Raw genomic sequence first — 18,946 nt, 5'->3', positions numbered from 1 at the left:
ATTCATTTCAAGGATAGTCTCCTTTCAGGACATAACATTTCAGCTAAAATGATTTCACTTAATGATGAAAAGGCATCAGCCATGCAAAGCCATGCAAAGAAGATGGTTCTAGGCAGAGCACAAAGGGCTTAAGTGGGGAGCAATGCAGAAGGTTTGCAAAACAGAAAGATTGGGATCAAAGCTTGGGTACCCCCCAAAAAATAGATGTTGTATCACAGTCTTATGTACAGGCAGTGTTTTGGAGGTGATTGAAAAGAGTAAGTAAAGGACTGGGGACAGAATGGGCAAGGGAAAGTCAATGGAAGGGAAGTTATCAAGTCACAGCTCTCAGTGACTCAGGGCTCAATTCTGCAGGGACCTCCTGAAAAGCCTGCAGAAGGTCTGCAAGAAATATTCACCTACAGGGTGAAAGGTGGAAGCATTGAGACCACCATTGTTTGAGATTGTCCCATGGGGCATTAACCTTGCTCTTTCAGACAGTGTTTTCATGTGGGTAGAAAGGGTCTATGAGAAGTCCTCAGTCCAAGGCAAAAATGATTTATACTCTTCTCATGGTGAAAAGTAGAGTGTGTTTAGTTTGAGTTCCCTGGGAACTGTACATTAGAGACACATCTGAAGTCAGTTTAGCCCAGGGATTTGACATACTACACTAAGGGCAGGTGAAGTAGGTGCATAGTGATTAGGTGGAAAGAGGTGAGTCAGAGAGGAAAGCAAGGACCAGATCACATCCAGCCCTATGGGTCCTTGTGAAAAAAAAATTTAGATTTTATTCCAAATGTAGTAGGAGGCCATTGCTTTAAAAACTAAGGAGTAGTGTGACTGACTGGTGGCTGAATGAGCCCATTGAACAAAGAAAGGTGGACACTATGCCACGTATGATGTTTAGTCAGGATTCCTTTTACACTTTTCCTTGATCAACTGATAGGGAAAAAAATCACACTATTATGTAACTGAAATGTTGAATATATTTTGATATAAGATCGGAGACATCCTTGCATGATCTAGCCTCTGCCTAGTTCTTCAAATTCCCTCCCTTTTTCTGACCTCTAAGCATAATGGCTGCTTTTGGGTCCTGAGATGTGTCAGGCTTTCTCTCATATCCTGGCCTTCATACATGTTGTTCACTGTTTGAAACACTCTGCAATTTTCACCTAGCCCAATTCCTTATTTTTTGTATTTCAGTTTAATTACTAATTCCATGGAAAAGTCCCCTCTGCCTACCATCTAAAAGAATCCCCCTGTTGACCTCTCCTGTAGCACCATATGATATTCTTTCTCAGCACTTAACGTAATTTATAATTTTATACCCAATAGTTCAATTCCTATCTCCCCATTTAGATTGCAAATTCAATACAAAATGGGACTGTATCTGTTTTATTCACTCCAGTGTTACAGGGCCTAGCAGTACCTGGCATAGAGAAGTCCAGTAAATGTTTGTTGAAAATGAATGAATGATTCAAGGTAAAGGTGAACTAGCTCTAGTTCAGGCATGGCAAATGGCCCTTTGCCCCTTACGAAGGCCATGGAACACCTCCAAGGAACTTTAGTGCAAAACCAAACACAATGTGACATCACTGCTTTTGGCAAATGGTGTATGATGGTGTCTGAAAAATATCTGTATGAAGCTGTTTATTGGAGACTTGAGTGACACCTTCTGTAATAAAACAAGGAATCCCTCAAGCAGTCTGTTTTATGCATTGTCATATACCTTTATACCTAAGGTTTTCTGAAGTAATTGAGGTAGTCACTAACAATACTTTTGATAATAAGTGACTCCTGAATAACTTCCAGATTAGCAAGTTCTCTTTTGTTCTTTTTTAGAACAAGATAACTTGATTTTTGATATCAGAGGTTGAAAGTAGCTGCAGAATTTTTCAATTCAAAGGTCTAGTGCATCTCTTCTTTCTAGTGTGAAAGTCTAAATCCACTTCAGAGAAGTGCTGGCATAGGATTAAAATAAATTGTGTCCTGTCTTTAAAAATTCTATAGAATAATCGACCTTCCTAAATCCCAAGGATAACAATAGCTTCCTACATAAGATTAAACTAGTAAACAACTCTTTGTCCCTTGACTTGCATTTTTGGTGCCTATTTATTTTAATTAGATTTAAAACAACTAAGATAAATCAAGATTTTTCTACCCATTTTACAGGTTAGCATAAATAAAACTTATGTCAAAAATTCAACTCTATTATATAATATCTCCTCCATACTGTCTAGTATTTTGTATATATGTACCATGGAGGAGGAAGAAGAGAGATTAACTTTAAATGAAATGAGTTAAGAAATGAATTCAAGTTATGATTTAATAATTCTAAGAAATAGGTATTTAAACTTGTGTCCATTCAAATACAATTTTAAGTTGCATAGAAAATTTTAATTCAGTTTGAACTGATTGGAGAGTTTGCAACAACCAATAACTCATAATGTTAATTACCAGGAAATAAAACTTTTTTTTTTTTTTTTTTTTTACCAGGAAACAGTTTGAACCCATAAAACAAAACTTCAAATGATTCTTGCTAAAAAAATTTAAAGTTGCTTCTGGCATTCAGAGATCTGTTCTGTGCTATAGCCTGTCTCAGAAGAAGGTTTTCTGAACCCACTAGGTAATCCCTTTCCAAACCAGTTCTATTTCTGTGCTATGGTGAGCCTAGCGGTTTTGGATTTGTTGAGTGAAGCAATTTAGGAATTGCTTCCTGCAGATGGAGATGCATTTTATGGTGAATCATTGGAGCTTTAAAAATAACAAACTGCTGGAAAAGAGGCTTAAAATGATCCCCCAAATAGTGAAATCTTATCTAGCCCATCTGATAGAGCAATTGAGGGTAAAGAAACTAATTGAAACTATAGAAACAGCAGGAAAAGTTGACTGTTACTTTTTTTTTTTTATCCATTTAATGTAAAAGAAAAGTGTCACATCTAATAGAGTGTCAAAATAATGTTAACTAGGTATAAATACCTTTTAAAACTGTCCTTTACCATCCATAAGGTCACTGAACTGAGAAGCTTGCCTCCAGCCGAAACACCTTTTGATGAAGGCTGGCCATTGTACATGGTTTTCAAAGAAATAGCACAGTCCATTTTAACATCATGTCAACCGATTCCAAGAGATTTAGTCTTTTCCAGTGCAAAGAAGTTGAAAACTTAAACTTTTAATTGAAAAAGCCTGAAGCCACTTTCAACCTCTTGTATTTAAAACTCAAATTATCCCTTTCAGGATTAAAGAAAAAAAGAAGCCCACATATCAAAGGTAGCAAAGCAGTGATTTATTATCAGTAGTTCTTTTTTCAGGAAAGCTGTTTTCAGTTCCCTGAGCTTTGTATCTCAGTTGTATCAACTTAACAGAAAATATTCTTCTGAGGTCACGCCTAAATATGTGTAAATTTGAACTCTAATGAAATGCGTTTCCAAGTAATACAGCAGTTAAAATAAAATAATTGCCTTTCCACTTCAGAATTAGTTTTAGGTGAGAATTCTTTATATTTAATTAGTACATTCAGCATAACAATAGACTAAGGGGAAAATATTATGACCCTAAACAGAGACCCCAGTTTGGGATAGTCCCTGTTTACTCCTGTTGCCCTGACACCCTTTCCAGTTTAACACTCATCAAAGATGTTTCATTTTATAAAATGCATCATCATCATCATCACGAACACTTGCATGAAAATGAGCTGGGATGCTGTCTGTCCAGTGAGCTCTCTATCTCATAGACTTGGCTTCTCAGCCGTCCCCACGAAGCTAACCAAGTTGTCCTCAGGAAGAACAGCTATGTCATGTGTGGTAATTGTATTCATAAAGGAATATTCATTTAAGCTTAGAACTCTGCCATACCATGTTTCCGCACACATGAGTATCTTTCCAAGTAGTGATAACAAAAGGTATAATAGATAAAGACTTCTAGTGCAATCTTTCTTATTTATATGGTAAGTGGCTGGTCCAAATTATTTGGTCCAAAACCAAATTATTTTTTACAAACATAACTTATTTTGATACTACCTAACATATTCACTAGGATATCCATGGATGTTTCAAATAATACATGTGTAAAAATTACCTCATTATATTCTCCTCCTTCTTTCCAAATTTGTATTCTTTAGTTCTAAGAATGGCAGTTGTCCAAACCAGAAATCAGTCATCAAGTTAAATACATATTTTTCCTCTAACCATCTAGTAGATAATTTCTCTCCATGCCCACTTCCATTGACTTTATCTACACTTCTGCTTGGATTTGTTTTAATAATCTCCTCCCAACTGGCTTCTCTGCATATGATTCAGAGTCCAATAAGAAGACAGAAACCACACAGTAATTTAAGAATATTTAATATGAAGAATTATTAACTAGTAACAGAGGATTAACTCCTAAATGATAGAGTACATTAGAAGTTTAGGTATAGCAAATGTAGCAAGTAAGTCCTACCTTTAGGGCTGGGGAAGAATAATCAAAGAAGGAACACATTTGGAAGACACACACCAGCTGGTATTTAGACCCCTTTGGAGAGCATGTGGTCATTGGAAATAGAAAAGTCCACTGAGGTGCCACAGGCCAGGACTGGGAAAGAGGAAGCTATCCAATGAGGGGCTGAAGAAACTTGCTGTATAGCCACCTGCTGGGTTATTGCTGAAACTCACTGGGATGCCCTCCCCTGGGATGCTAGGAACCTCACTGAGAAACCACCCACAGGGCTGCTGCTAAACTTACTAGAATTTAGCTCACTGGGGACCTATGAAACTCTATTACAAGCCACCCACTAGAGAGCCAGCAGAACTTTCTGGAAAGCCACACTTGGGAGTACTGCTGACCTTGCTAAGAATCCACTCACTGGGACACCTGAGTTTTGCAGGAAAGTCAGCTGGAACATAGGCTTAGTGGGAATTCCCCTGAGGAGGTGCTGCTGAAACTTGCTGGGGTGAGCACCACTGGGTTTCCTGCACATGCCTCCAACAGGTGTTAAAAAAAAAAAAAGGAGGAAAAGGCATCATCTACGCTAGGAAGAGAAACCCCTTCTTTTCTCAGTGTCACTCCAGTACATTTTCCACACCATAGCCCTAGAATGATAATTCTAAAACACAGTATGACTATTTCTTTGCCTAAAACTCCTTCAACGGGGTAAAAAGAAAGAAGGATGGAAAAATGAGTGCAAAATGAGTGGGAAGTCAAGGCTTGATGTTGCTGACTGCAACTTTATCTGTAGAGTGTGAAATGAAGTCATCTCATGTGAGTGTGGGACACAGGGCTTAGAGATTAGGAAAGATCTAAACAATCAGTTTGTAGAAGGAAAGGAGTCAAAGCCAAAATTAATGCAAGCCTTCTGCCGAATGAATTGTGAATGTTATCTGGACTAACATAAATGTGTAAGATATGCTACAGGGAGGAAGCCACATGACTTGAAGGTCTACATTGGGTTTGGGACTGAGGAAATAATCTCTTGTATAATGGGTAAATGTTGAGTGGCAAATTTTATATTGTTCCCTATAATTGTATAGCAAACCTTATATCTGGACCTCAGAACTATAAGCTAAATATACCATGTGGTTCAAGGGGTGGGCATTAAACATCTTTTTAGTCAATAGTCTCTGATCTGTATTATTCAGAACATTGACTCAGTATAAGGAGGTTTGGGACAGTTCCACGTGTTCCCTCTTTGTGCTAAGTGGCAGACCCAAACTGTAGTGTGAGAGCAAACCTGACAAATCAACATATTTAAAGGCAAGTCCTCTAAATTTCTTGCTTTTCCCCCACCAAAATTAGAGTATAAAGACCTGATGAAGGGCACCTGGGTGGCTCAGTGGGTTAAGCATCTGACTCTTGGTTTCAGCTCAGGTCATGATCTCACAGTTTTGTGAGTTCCAGCCCCACTCTCCCCCTCTCTCCCTCTCTCTTCCCCTCCACCACTCGTGCTATCTCTCTCTTTCAAAAAAATAAATAAAATAAATAACCTTAAAAAAAAAAGACTTGATGAAAGGGAGGACCTGGAATAAGTGAGAAATTGAGATAAATTAAATTTCTTGGTGCAAATTGAGTGTAGGAATATAGTAACATTCATAAAGAATGTTTTAGTGTTTATAAATGTGTATCTTTACTATTCCTTATGTGTGTGCAGAATAAATCCCTCCCCCAGCAATTTTGTAGATATTTCTTAATATCAGAAAAGAACAATCATCAACACTGTATATGCTGTTTCCACCTCCCTGGCAACAGTTGAATTTACCATGGAAACAGTTGAGTAGAAATTGTATGTATGTGAACATTAGTGAGGTCAAGGGAATGGGTGAAACAGCACTTTGTTGGCTTAAATATTTTAAAAGAATTTTTGTTTCTTTTTAGGAGGAGTTAAAACTGCATTTTAAAAGCTTATACCAACTCTTCTAGTCTTAAATAGCCTCCAAATAGGCACATTATCCTCACAGGAAATTATCTGAGAACTCCAGAGCTTCATAAGAACTGCATTTACTGATTCTGTTATATTAAATCCTACCCAAATTGCCCTTACAGTGCAGGGGAGTGGAGACTGGCTAATTTTGCAATGAACACGAAATAAGAAAATCTATTATAAAATTGTTGCTTGGTCACAAAGTCTAATCTTAAAACCCTGAGATTTTTTTTTAATTGGGGGAGGTAATTTTAAACGTTGAAATGCTACAATAATTCAACAATTATTAATGCATCCTTTTGTTTTTATTTTATTTTTAATGTTTATTTTTGAGAGAGACAGAGTGTGAGGAAGGGAGGGGCAGAGAGATAGGGAGACACAGATTCTGAAGCAGGCTCCAGGCTCTGAGCATCAGCACAGATCCCGATGCGGGGCTCAAACTCACCAACCATGAGATCGTGACTTGAGCTGAAGTCAAATGCTCATCCACCTTAGCCACCCGGGCACGCCCCGATGCATCCTTTTATTTTCTCACCCATTGACACCCTCTACCTCATGCTTTTTTCCCAACCCACTTCTCTTTGTGCCAGATTTGTTTCTCTTGCTCTTATCCCACCATTAACTGATTCAGATTCAATTAATTGTATGTTTCATCCATGCCCACCTCCTTTCTGTAACATGTAACGAGCAGTTCATCATTGCCAAGTACTGTGAAACGCACATTCTCATGTATATCCCATTTAAATTATTTAGATTATGGCCACTTTTGCCATGTTAGCTCCCTGTCTGGGGTTTAGTATTTTCTGAGGTTCCTCCCTTGGAAGCAAATCTTTAACTCCATTTCAGAAGGACTAGTGGTTCCCACGGTAAAAGAAATGGAAAAGATATCTCTTGCTGGGAAGGAAATTTCTGATCATCCTTCTCCACCAATGAAGAACATTTTACAAAGTGAACCATGGCGTTAAGAGAGAGAAGGAAGGGTAGGGGAAGAGAGATTATAACATAAATTCAATCTCCCTTCACAAAATAGCCACAGGATTGAATTGGACAGATCCTAGAACATGAGGAGACAAAAATATTTTATATTGTTGTGAATTACCCTTATTTTGTGTATTATCTCTTTACATGTGATTCTATAACTTTATTATTGCTCATATCCTTTTTCAACTTCTTTGTTTCTACCCTTAATAAAATCTTTTTAATCAAAGATAAAAGCCCCTAAAGCTGAAGGACATTTTCCCTGAGCTCTCCATCTGAGGGTATATTATATAGACTATGTTTAAGGTCACTTTCTAGGCCGCCTTAAGATAATTTTTGCTTTGCATTTTTTTTCTATTATTTTCACATTTGGCTACTTTCAAAAAGAAAAAATGAAAAATGTCAAATATGATGGCGTGCCTTACCTCAAGAAATAACATCGTTGTAGGCACCTCTGTCCTAGAGGCAAACTATCTATGGATGTTGCAACACAGATTCTCCACACAGAGCTGACAACTCATTTGAAAGGAGTTCAACACTGTTAACAAGACTGGGGGTTGGGCCAGGGGGTTCATGGGTATTGCTTTATAATCAGCAGACTCATTGTGGTGCCAGAAATTCATGAAAAAGGAAGGAAAGTTCCATTTGAACCACAGCTACTTGGGATCTCATTTGCATTCTTAAGCCGGTGCTGTGGTGCTATAAATAGAAGAGCCTATACATAGAGATGGGTTATTTCTGCCAATAGTGATTTTATTTTTTAGAAGCATCTAGAGACATTATTCATAAGGACTCATTTCTGTTCACTTTCCTGCCGAGAATTTCCCTCTCTTGACACTGTGGGTGGTCAACTTTGAAATCTGCTAATGATCCATTAGATACAAAGAATGCAGGAAGAGATATTTGTTTTTTTAAGTTAATACATGCAGGAGTCCTTTTAGTTGTAGAAAATTTTCAGGCATCTGGCTGTTATGTAAATAGGGGCATCCTTTTCAAGCCAGCATCTTTTGATTTTTTTAATCAGCTAAATTTTCTAAAGATAATTTTTAATACCCGTAGAAACTTAACGACAGTCATTTGATATGCTAACCATATTGTGACTTGTAATTGAGTATGCTATAATAGTTACAGTGCCAAAATATACAGATGTTTGCTTACACTTAGATAGGTAGTATTTTTTTAACTAAGCTTTAAAATGACTGAGTGAATGTTTTCCTACTTCGTGTTGTTGTTAAGTGTAATATACATGCATATATATGCATATAATATACATACATAATATACATACATAAAGTAGACCCTATATGGCACTAGTAAAATAAAAACCCTCTAATCGTTGTACTTCAGTGGATAAATATTGTATTTTCAGATATATGTTAGTCAAAAGCTAAAATGTAGCCCCAAAAGAGAAAATTACAATGTCCTGGCATCCTGCTAAAGACCCAGTAGTAACTAATGCCCATCAAGCTTTTACTTTGGTGAGAAAATTTGTCTCAAGGGAGCTGACTTTTGCAGGAAGTAAGCTATGCAGGATCACATGATGACATTTTTAAAACACAGAATCACGGGCATCACTCTACATCTCCTAAATCAAAATCTCAGAGGCAAGGGCAGCACAGGAATCTGCATTTTAAAAGCCATGGGGAGATTCACTGGTAACATTCTGTGGTGCCAGTCCACAGAGCAGCTTTTAGAAGCTATTGACATTTGAATCCACATGTTACAGAGCTAAGGCCTTAAAATCCTTGCTCACTGCCTAAATTCCCTTTTCACATACCTGTGCTGTGTTTTACAAAGATTAGTTCGTGCACTTATGCTATCTTCCCAAACAAGAGCAGAGCGAGTCTTATTTATTCCATGGTACCTGGCTCTTTCCATGACATAGGTGCCCAGCAAATATTGGTTGACAGGAATTGGGATTACATTTGGTGTTATGGTTTACAGGTAAGAACTTCACTCAGAGGAAGACTTGCAAAAACAGTTTTCTATGTAGTTCACAGGTCTGTGAAGGGTAAGATTTTTAGAACTTTTTCAAATTAAAAAAGTGTATTACATGTAAATATATTCTCCCATATCTAATTATACAGGGTCCAATAAGTTCACAGGAAGTTACAACATTTAAAGTAAATGGGGTCAAGGAGGGTGACATTGTTTTAATTACTGGTTCCAAACATGGAAGGTTACCTGAGGTCCTTCAGGCTTAGGGCACTTACTTTCTTGGTCATCATTGCCAATTGCTTCAGGGTGTGGCGAGGTATCCTTTGAGTTAAGTTAACAGCAAACACATTTGACTTGCTAGTTTTTGAAGAAGTTGGGATTTAGTAATGGGATCTTTGGCAAGATCTGACTAGGAGAAGCCTTTGGGTCCAGGTGTAATGCAGCTGGTAGCAAAAATAGATTTTATTAAAACTATTGGTGAAATATCTGGCACTCCAGGAACTATTTTGGAACTTGAAGGTACAATTTGAAGTGAAATGTATGGAGGCATCATCATCTCAGTTGGTTAAAGCTAACTCTTTCTAATGAAGTGCTGATGGAATGCCAAGATGGACAAGAGGGCTCTGGACACTTGCTCATGGTTAGCGAGATAAGGTGGTCTTCCCCTTCTGCAGAGCGTTTTCTATAGAATTTCCATTTCTCTCTCTGCTCTGTCTGCCTGCTGATGTACAGATGCACGCAGTTAGTCATCTCCACGTGAATTTATAACAACCAACTTCTTCCAACACCTGATGAAAGCAAAAAGGAAATGAGGCTTGATTGATCAATAGGACATGATTAAAATTAGTGCTTTCCTCGGTTTTTAACAGAAAAGTGTCTTTCCGCATTTCAAATCTGGTTAGGTCTATATGATTAAAGCACTTATATCAATCAATATTTAGATTCGTTTGACTTCATATATGTGGCCTTCTCCTTTACTATAAAAAGACTCATTTGGTTTTTCCAGAATGCAGCTTTCAAGAGTTTTACACTCCAAGACTTTATCCCAGAATACAGATGCTTTATACTAAGCTTTCAATTCCAGGTTAGGTGAGTGGAGGTGAAATTATATGAGATTTATCCATGGCCCCCAAAAACGTTAAGTTCCTAACTAACACTTTAAGTCACACCAGAAGGTGTGACTTTCCCCAGTGCTTTCACTGTACCTTCCAGGTTGTCTGGCTATGCTTTTACCACTATTCTCGGGTGAGAAGGAGGAGCATTGGCTCAAGGGTCCTCAAAATTTTGTTTTGTAATACAGCCCCAAAATAGAAGAGTTTTTTAGGGTACTTTATAACCATCTTAGTGGCATTGATCCTTAATTTTGGACCATTTCTGAAAACCTGAGATTCTATATTTGTCCACTCTATGTAAAATACTATGCAAGTTGCCATGAAAGTTATTGTGAAAAATAAGCACACTAACCCAATCAAAGGAGGGACACAGAGACTTGGAGCACAGTGAAGGGAGGCTTTAATCAACGTTCTTGCCAGAGCAGGTGTCTGATGGACAGGCATACTTGAGGCAGTTACAGCAGGCAATTTATCTCCAAGCATGCAAGTCCCTCCCCTGATTCCTCATTGGCTGAGTCCTACAGAGATTACAGCCTTACCCTGAAGTTGCCTATGCCCATGTAAGGCAAAAAGTAGTCTGATTGGAACAAATGTACATTCCCTGAATTGCCACAGAGACTTCAGTTTTTTGGCCCATGGTCATTACAAAGCCCATGAAATGGAGAGGAGGAAGAAGAACCAGGAAGTGAAGTGTCTCAGGTTTTGGGACTCCATTGTGGGGGGAAGGAGGTCGCACATATTTCCAATAGGTTCTAAACCTATTGTTAACTAGACAGCACAGCTTGTATTTGGTATTTCTGAAAATGAGTCATCTCACTTATTTCTCATAGTTATAAAATGAGTAAATTATTCGTCACCCGTGTTTGGCCCCTTAAGAGTCGAGAGAGCCTCTGAGGGTCTCAAGACCTCGCCTGCCAAAGCTAGATTTACCTGTTATCTGATACATAAGTTCTTTCCACCGTGTTTTATCCCATTTCCCCAGTCCCTTACATTGGCACTACCAGGCATCAGCTCTCTATTCTCAGCCAGGCTCTCCCTTCTGAATGGGCAGGTGCCACAAGCAGCTACATGGCAACCTCAACAGTAAAAGCCAGTCAGCTGTTTTGGCCCTGTGTTCACCCTGCACTCAATTGGTAGCATTGACACCAAGAGTGGGAGTCTGCCTTCCGCGTCAGCATAGACTGGGAATAGGGGAGGAGTGAATCTGCATAGGCAAGCTAGGGGTACCTTTACTGTTGATGTTTTTTTAATGTTTATTTATCTTTGAGAAACAGACACAGAGCACGAGCAGGGGAGAGGCAGAGAGACAGGTAGACACAGAATCTGAAGCAGGCTCCAGGGTCTGAGCTGTCAGCACCAAGCCTGCATCTCAAACCCACGAACCTTGATATCATGACCTAAGCCGAAGTCTGAGGCTCAACTGACTGAACCACCCAGGCACCCCGAGCTACCTTTACTTTAAAAGGGGGAAAAAGGGGCACCTGGGTGGCTCAGTTGGTTAAGCATCCAACTCTTGATTTTGGCTCAAGTCATGATCTCTAAGAGCACAAAGCCTTCTTGGGATCCTCTCTTTCCCTCTCTCTCTGGCCTTCTCCCAACCTCTCTCAAAAACAAAGGTTGGCAGGTGGAGGAAATAGATGCAGGGAAGGCAGAAGCACCAGATTCCTGGTCACCATCCCCTCTGGAGAAGGCATGCAGGTGGATGAGCACAGTTTTCAGCTCTGGTTTCACAGGCACCCTAGCCTGGGGCCCTGGGAGTTGTTTAGTCATTATGCTCCCCACTGTGCCTTTCTTTGTGAGCTACTTCAAGGGTGGCTGTTGGAGGACTTCTCCTCAGTGGAGGAAGCTTATCACCAGCTTGAAATTCTCCGCAGGTTGCATCTAAGACATTTTCTTCTAATAGACATTTGAAGCACTTTACTAAGGCAGCGCCACACATATTTAATGAAGTCCTAAAAAGGCACCTAGTGCGCAGTAAAAGGTGAGGTAAATCAAAAATAAAAATAGATGGCTTAAAATAGAATTCTTGGCCTCAGGCAAACTATAAAGCTGCTAATCTGCTTTCAATGTGAAGTGCACAGCTACAAATACTTCACAGTTGAAAAACACTGAGAAAGGAAGACAAGGTGCAGCTTTTATTTTATGTGTGTGTGTGTGCGCGCACGCGCGCACGCATGCGTCCGAATGAATGCACGCGCGAATCCACCTGTGTGTAAAGGATCATTGTTTTCTGATTGGTTTTATAATTCCTTTTCCCTTTTCAGTGACAGTGAAAACTGGTTTTGTGAGTGTCCAAGGCTGTACTCAGGCAGGATGTGCCAGTTTGCAACCTGTGAAAACAGTCCATGTGGAAACGGTGCCACCTGTGTTCCTAAATCCAGGATAGATTCCCTCTGCCTCTGCCCTTATGGGAGGTCTGGGCTCCTCTGCACGGAAGGTAAGAGTATTTGATTATTAAGCATTGAGCACCGCAAAAGGAGATGAGGAGCATAGAAGTCACTCACAGAAATCAAGGACAGCACCTGACTGATCAAATATGTCTAATCATTTCCTTGGTTCTTTCCAAGTCAATCGAGACAAGACCTGTTAATGAGACTAATCCCTGAGCATGTATTTCTCACAGCCATCGTGTAATTACAAAGGAGGTAATGAGTTTACCCTGAGGTTAGACTATGGAAAATCTCTGTAGTATAAAATCTCAAAGTCATTCTAATGCTCAGAGTAACAAGGAAAATCAGATGCAATACATGAAATCAAAATATTTGATGTCATTTTGGAAAACTGAGGCAACAATATTAACAGATCTCTGTATTGTAGACCAGTCATTTTTTGTTTAAAGACAATAAACCCCGTGATACAGTTATTATATAGCAAGAAACAAAATCACAAATAATACCCATGTGGCTCTCCTTCAGAAAATCCTAAATTACAAAAAGGTACAAGATGCTATAAGATTGTTTTAGGAAGCAGCTTGCCAAAGAATGTAATGTTAGCTTTGATATACAGAAATAAATATCAATTTAAATCTTTCTAGAAATAATTAAAAGTATTTGGTATTAATATTTTATCAACTCAGGGTAGGAATTGTTTCATCTTTATTTTGCCCACAAAAATTTTTAAAAACAAAGTCTACCCCTTTGGTGCTAGTGGTATTTGTTACCAAATTCTGGAGTAAGTCTACCAAAATGAGCACAGGTCCCTATGCCCCAGGTATACAACAAAACAAATAGATCTTACCTGCTCCGACTCATCAAAAAGTTGGAGCACCACACCCTGATATAACAGGTGTGAAAATTGAAATGACTGAAAAAAGAATTCATAACTAAAAAGTATTGAAAGGAGGGAATTGAGACAATGGATTTTTATGTAGCTGGGAGAAGGGGAGTTAAGAAGTACTGAGTTTCATTCTCTATGTGGAAGGTTATATTAGAAGTTAGCCAAGTCATTTTGTAATAAGAAAAGGTATCATAGACTGGATGGAATTGAAATTTTGTCCTTTCCAATAAAAACCTCATGCTTCTTAGATAGAACCATTCTATCAAGCTATTGAAAAATACAGTTGGTCACAAAAATTTTTATTACTAAAGGGTGAATCATCAGTTTTGCTTCCTAGTTGAAAATCAGACTTACCACATGAAATAAGAAGTGAAGATTTATAAGAACGTCTTCACATATTTACAAAAAAAAATTGTTTTCTCCTATCTTTTGGTCTCATTAGGGCTCAGAGATGCAGCAACTTATATATTATTGAGACAAGAAATATTAGACAAAATTTGTTAGACTCTCTGTTTCATTGTAGGTAAGAAGGAATTCCTACATGCAATCCAGAGGCATTTCTCAAAACAGTTAGCCTATCCATTAATATATTCCACAAATGTGCCAGAGTAATTTGAGATTCCTACCCTCATGGAGCTTTTCTTCTAATTGAGAAGATTAAAAGAAAATAAAAATGGCTCAAGACACAATATAAAGTGTATGAAAAGATTTATGAAGGAAATAAACAAGGAGCATAGAGAGTAAGCAGGGTGGGGGGAGCGAGGGTACTGTTCCAGACAGGTGCTCATGATAAGAGCGACTCCAAAAAGGGCGAGACTGTGCTAAAGCCTATAGAATGCAGAGTATGACCTATGAAAACCAGGAAAACAACTATTAGAGCAAAAGTTTCAGAAAAATGGAAGACCCTCAAGAGAGATAGAACCTACCTTTTTTGAAGAATGAAAAGGTGCTAGTCTAGCAGAGCATATGGAGCAAGAGAGAAAAGCATATCTGACGTGAGCAGAGGCTACATCATGTAGGGTCTCAGGCACATGGGAAGGTTTATTGGCTTTTAATTCTCAGTGCCTTAAGAAGCCACTGGAAGATTTTATTTTATTTTTAATTTTTATTTATTTCTGAGAGACAGAGACAGAGCATGAGCGGGGGAGGAGCAGAAAGAGAGGGAGACAGAATTTGAAGCAGGCTCCAGGGTCTGAGCTGTCAGCACAGAGCATGATGCGGGGCTCGAACGCACAAAAACTGTGAGATCATGACCTGAGCTGAAGTCGGACATTTAACCAACTGAGCCACTCAGGTGCCCCGCCACTGGAAGATTTTAAAGAGGCAAGTGGTGTATATGTATTTGTTAAAACAATTCTGACTGCAGTATATTGATTTTAAAAGGCTTTTGTCAGTGACCCTGATGAGAGAGAATTTTGCCTATGACCAGGATGATGGTGGTGGAGATGGAAATAAGTGGATGAATTTGAGATCTATTCTGGAGACAGAACTGATAGAACTTGCAGGGAAGTGTTTGAGAAGTGCTGAATCAAGAACATCTAGATTTCTCTATTTGTTTGGACTATGGGTAGATTATAGTGCCATGAGGAGGACTGAGGGCATAACAGGGGTTTTATAGGGCATCATTGGGACGTAAACAAGAGTTTTACTGGGTACAGATGAAGGAAGAGATACCTGTTAGATATCGAAATGGAGAAGACATGTAGGCAATCAGATAAATGATCCTCAGGCTCAGGGGAAAGAAAGGTCATGACTAAAGATACAATTTGGAGAGTCATCAAAATAGAGGCAGTGGTCAACACCATAGAACCAGAAATTGTCTGAGGAAAAGGTATAGACAAAGAGAAGAAGAGGGCTGAGGACCAACCCCCTCCAAGATTCCAATATTTAGGGATCTAGTAAAGTAGAGAAAGCCATGTGAAGTACCAGTACCATCCCCCAGACAAGCATCCCCCCCCCATCATCTTTCAGCCCATAAATATCACTCCTCTTGTGATGTTGCATTGTATTAGCCTAAGTTCCCCCATCAAAGCAGAACCTGGATAAAGAATTACATTCAAGTAGTTTATTTTGGAAATGATCTCAAGAAACAGGAGTGTAGTAAAGACTTGGAATAAAACAGGAAAGGGGAGACAGTACAGAGGTGTCTTATGGAATTGAGTCAGGGACAGCTATTATTGATTCTCCTGGGACCTTATGAGGAACTATCTAAAATGAGTCTCAAAATTGTCTGCTCTTATGAGGAAGTATATAGAATGAGTCTGAGAATTGCCTGCCCCAAGGGACAAAAGAGAGAAGCATTTAACCATTGACTCGTGGTTCCTTTTGATTGAGGATTGCTCTACAGGACCTTAATTTTCCCACACTTCTCCATTGCCATAGAAAACTGGCAAGTGTGCAAGCTCTTGCAGGCATCTCAGGCAGGCCAAAGCACCAGAGAAGCTGGGGATCAAGGAAGGAGTGCTTAACATATCAACATTCCCTAAACAATCACGAAAATGCCCACTCAAAGTGTCAGCTCCCTCCAGGAATCATCTTTGCATCCAGCAGGCATCAAGGCTTTCTTTACTCCCCCAACTAGCATGAGGTAGTGCCCCATATCATTTCTTAGCCATTCACTGGTCAGTCTCATGTCCAGGAGATTTCTCTAGAACATGCTGAATCTGTATCTATTCAATAGAGAAAAGCATAGAACTAACTGATAAGCATAGTTGTTGCCCAGTTGCAAGTACACGTGAGAAAAGGCACAGAATAGTATCCAAAACTCCCTTTTTATCTTTGCCTTTGTGTTAATACCAGAGGATAAAAAATCAGCTAGTTTTATCAGCAGTTGTCTTTGCTACATAGCACTTTTCTTTTAGATTATAGCCATATCTACCATACTAATATATTCTTTGGGGGATAATAGAAAATATAATTACGACATTTCCTACCTTGTTGATGTTTCCACTGGGGAATTCATTCCGAGGCAATCATGGCAGTGGTGATGGGAGCCAAAATAAACAAACACTGCAAATGGAAAATTCACAGCTGCCTTCCTTTGTAAAGTGCTTTACTCTCCACATTTGTGCTTCTCATTCACACTTCCTGTTGCCTCTTTCTATGCAGGAATAATCTCTTCTTGTTTTCTTAACCACATCATTTTAAAGGCAGGGGGGCAGGGGGACACTTTATCTTATGTCTTGCCCTCTCTGTCTTTTCTAAAAATATGGCTTAATTTACCTTATCTTCCCCACCTACAGCTCTCAGTGGAACGTGGCTTTTGAAGAAAGCAGTGTAACATGCAGATTAAGAGCCTAGGCCCTGGAATCAGTGTGACTAGGTTAAAATCCCCATTCTACTACTGACTAGACTATGGTATGATCTTGGGCAAGTCACCTGATCTCTCTGTATTTCACCTTCAAGGGGTCTAATAATAGAACCTAAATTACAGAGTTCATGAGAATTAAAGGAGATAATTCATGTAAATTGCTTAACACATCACTGGACATACAGAAAATACTTTTTATAAGAGAGTTCAAACCAGGCTTCTGATACTCACAGAGAAATGCCATATCTTGTCATTATGGGAAAGAAGGCTGGATTTCCATCCTCTCTAGAAAGAAAACTCTATAGAATGTCAAAAGAAATCAAAATTAATTTCCTTTCAAGAATTTTTCTAAGTTGGTGACACTCTTCATGGTGATTAGAGACAAGCCAGGGGTATTACAAAGTCAGGTAGGAAAGCAGCGCTCCAGGGATACAGATAATCACCAGGCTGTTTAAGGACATGATACCTCTATAAAGCAGCTTAATGTCAGGCTGGCATTTTGTAATGGCATATTTCAAGTACATGTAATTTTGTCATGTAAGCTCGTAACTCTTTTGATAGCATCCACTCTGATATGATCCAGCTTTTTCTCTCCGACTCAACAGCTGTTTGATTACCCTGCTGTTCAACCCATCTCAATATCCCTCATTTCTCTCCATGTTTAAATTCTATATTTTCCAGCTCCTGGTTACAAAGAAATGTTAAAAGATCAAGCCCAACCCCATAGGGGAACAAGGAGACAGGGGTGATTGTGGCCACACAAGAAAGCACTCAGGAAAGTAATTCCTCTTGCTTAGGGTTGAAGGCAACCTTTGAGCGTCCTGCATTTTTTCTTCCTTAAGAACTGAGGGAATTGCCTCTCCTCTTGCTCACTGGGAAAGTTCACACCTCCGCCTTTTACCTTTTTTTCTATTTCAGCATCTGTAGAGAGGAAAAGTTAGATTGGCACATCTAAAAAAGTAACACTTAAAATAAATATATATATTATTGTATACTGGAATGTTCTTGAAAAAACAACTTTGATGGACTCCTGCAATCCAACCCACTGACAATGAATTAGCACCTTTCTTCCATCTATGTAAGTGGCAGTCCTAGCAGAGCAAAGTTACAGTTATTGTTCCAATAATTACTACCAGTACTATGTGTTTATAAGCAAATGAGTGTGTGTGTGTGTGTGTGTGTACACATACCTGGGAAAGATTTCTTAACCACAGTCTTTCATTAGGTTTAGAAATTGCTTACGTGTCTATAGTTATTGCTGTTATGTTTCTCTAAAGGCATTATGCTTCCTACCAGTGAGTGGTGTTGGATTTAGTTACATACACACATGCACACACCCCTATTAAAAACAAGATAGTAAGGTATTTTGACTTGGGAAATTATATTAATTCTGGCAGTCTGTCAGTCACTCAACCAATATATTCCCTCTTTATTTATCAATACATTCTGATTGTTTTGAGGGCAGAAATGTACCCAGCTAAAATTTCCCAGCCACATGGGGTGCCTCAGTGGCTCAGTGGGTTAAGTGTCCGACTTCAGATCAGGTCATGATCTCAACTGTTTGTGAGTTTGAGCCCCACATCGGGCCCTGCCCTGAGAGCTCAGAGCCTGGAGCCTGCTTCAGATTCTGTGTCTCCTTCTCTCTCTCTGTCCCTCTCCCACTCATGTTCTGTCTGTCTCTGTCTCTCAAAAATAAACATTAAAAAATAAATAAATAAAATAAAATAAAATAGAAGTCCCAGCCTCCCTTAAAACAATGTTGCTATAGGATTAAATTATGATAACTGGATATAAGAAGAAGTGTTAGAGTATTGTATTGACCTCTGGAAAAGCCCCTGAAGAGTGGCATGACCCCCAGCCTTGCTTCTTTTTTAGGCTCATTCTAAACCTAGAATGTGTATGAGGTGACTCAAATTCCAGAAGTCATCTTGGTTCATAAAGTGACCTTGAAAATACATG

At 39.0% G+C, this 18,946-nt stretch overlaps 1 protein-coding gene across 1 annotated transcript in view; it reads left to right on the top strand.

The window, feature by feature from the left end:
• The window catches only part of LOC112861989 (EGF-like photoreceptor maintenance factor), a 320,134-nt gene that overhangs the window by 173,421 nt on the left and 127,767 nt on the right, over window positions 1-18,946 (top strand). The window contains exon 5 of the mRNA XM_025925163.2: window positions 12,666-12,838. Within this exon, the coding sequence (XP_025780948.2) occupies window positions 12,666-12,838 (173 nt within the window). The remainder of the gene's footprint in view (window positions 1-12,665; window positions 12,839-18,946) is intronic.

Source organism: Puma concolor, chromosome B2 (assembly GCF_028749965.1).
Source record: "Puma concolor isolate L17-30 chromosome B2, mPumCon1.1.hap2, whole genome shotgun sequence".
In the NCBI taxonomy this organism is placed as follows: Eukaryota; Metazoa; Chordata; class Mammalia; order Carnivora; family Felidae; genus Puma; species Puma concolor.
The sequence above is the reverse complement of the archived record's forward strand: the minus strand, read 5'-3'. Positions and strand labels throughout refer to the sequence as shown.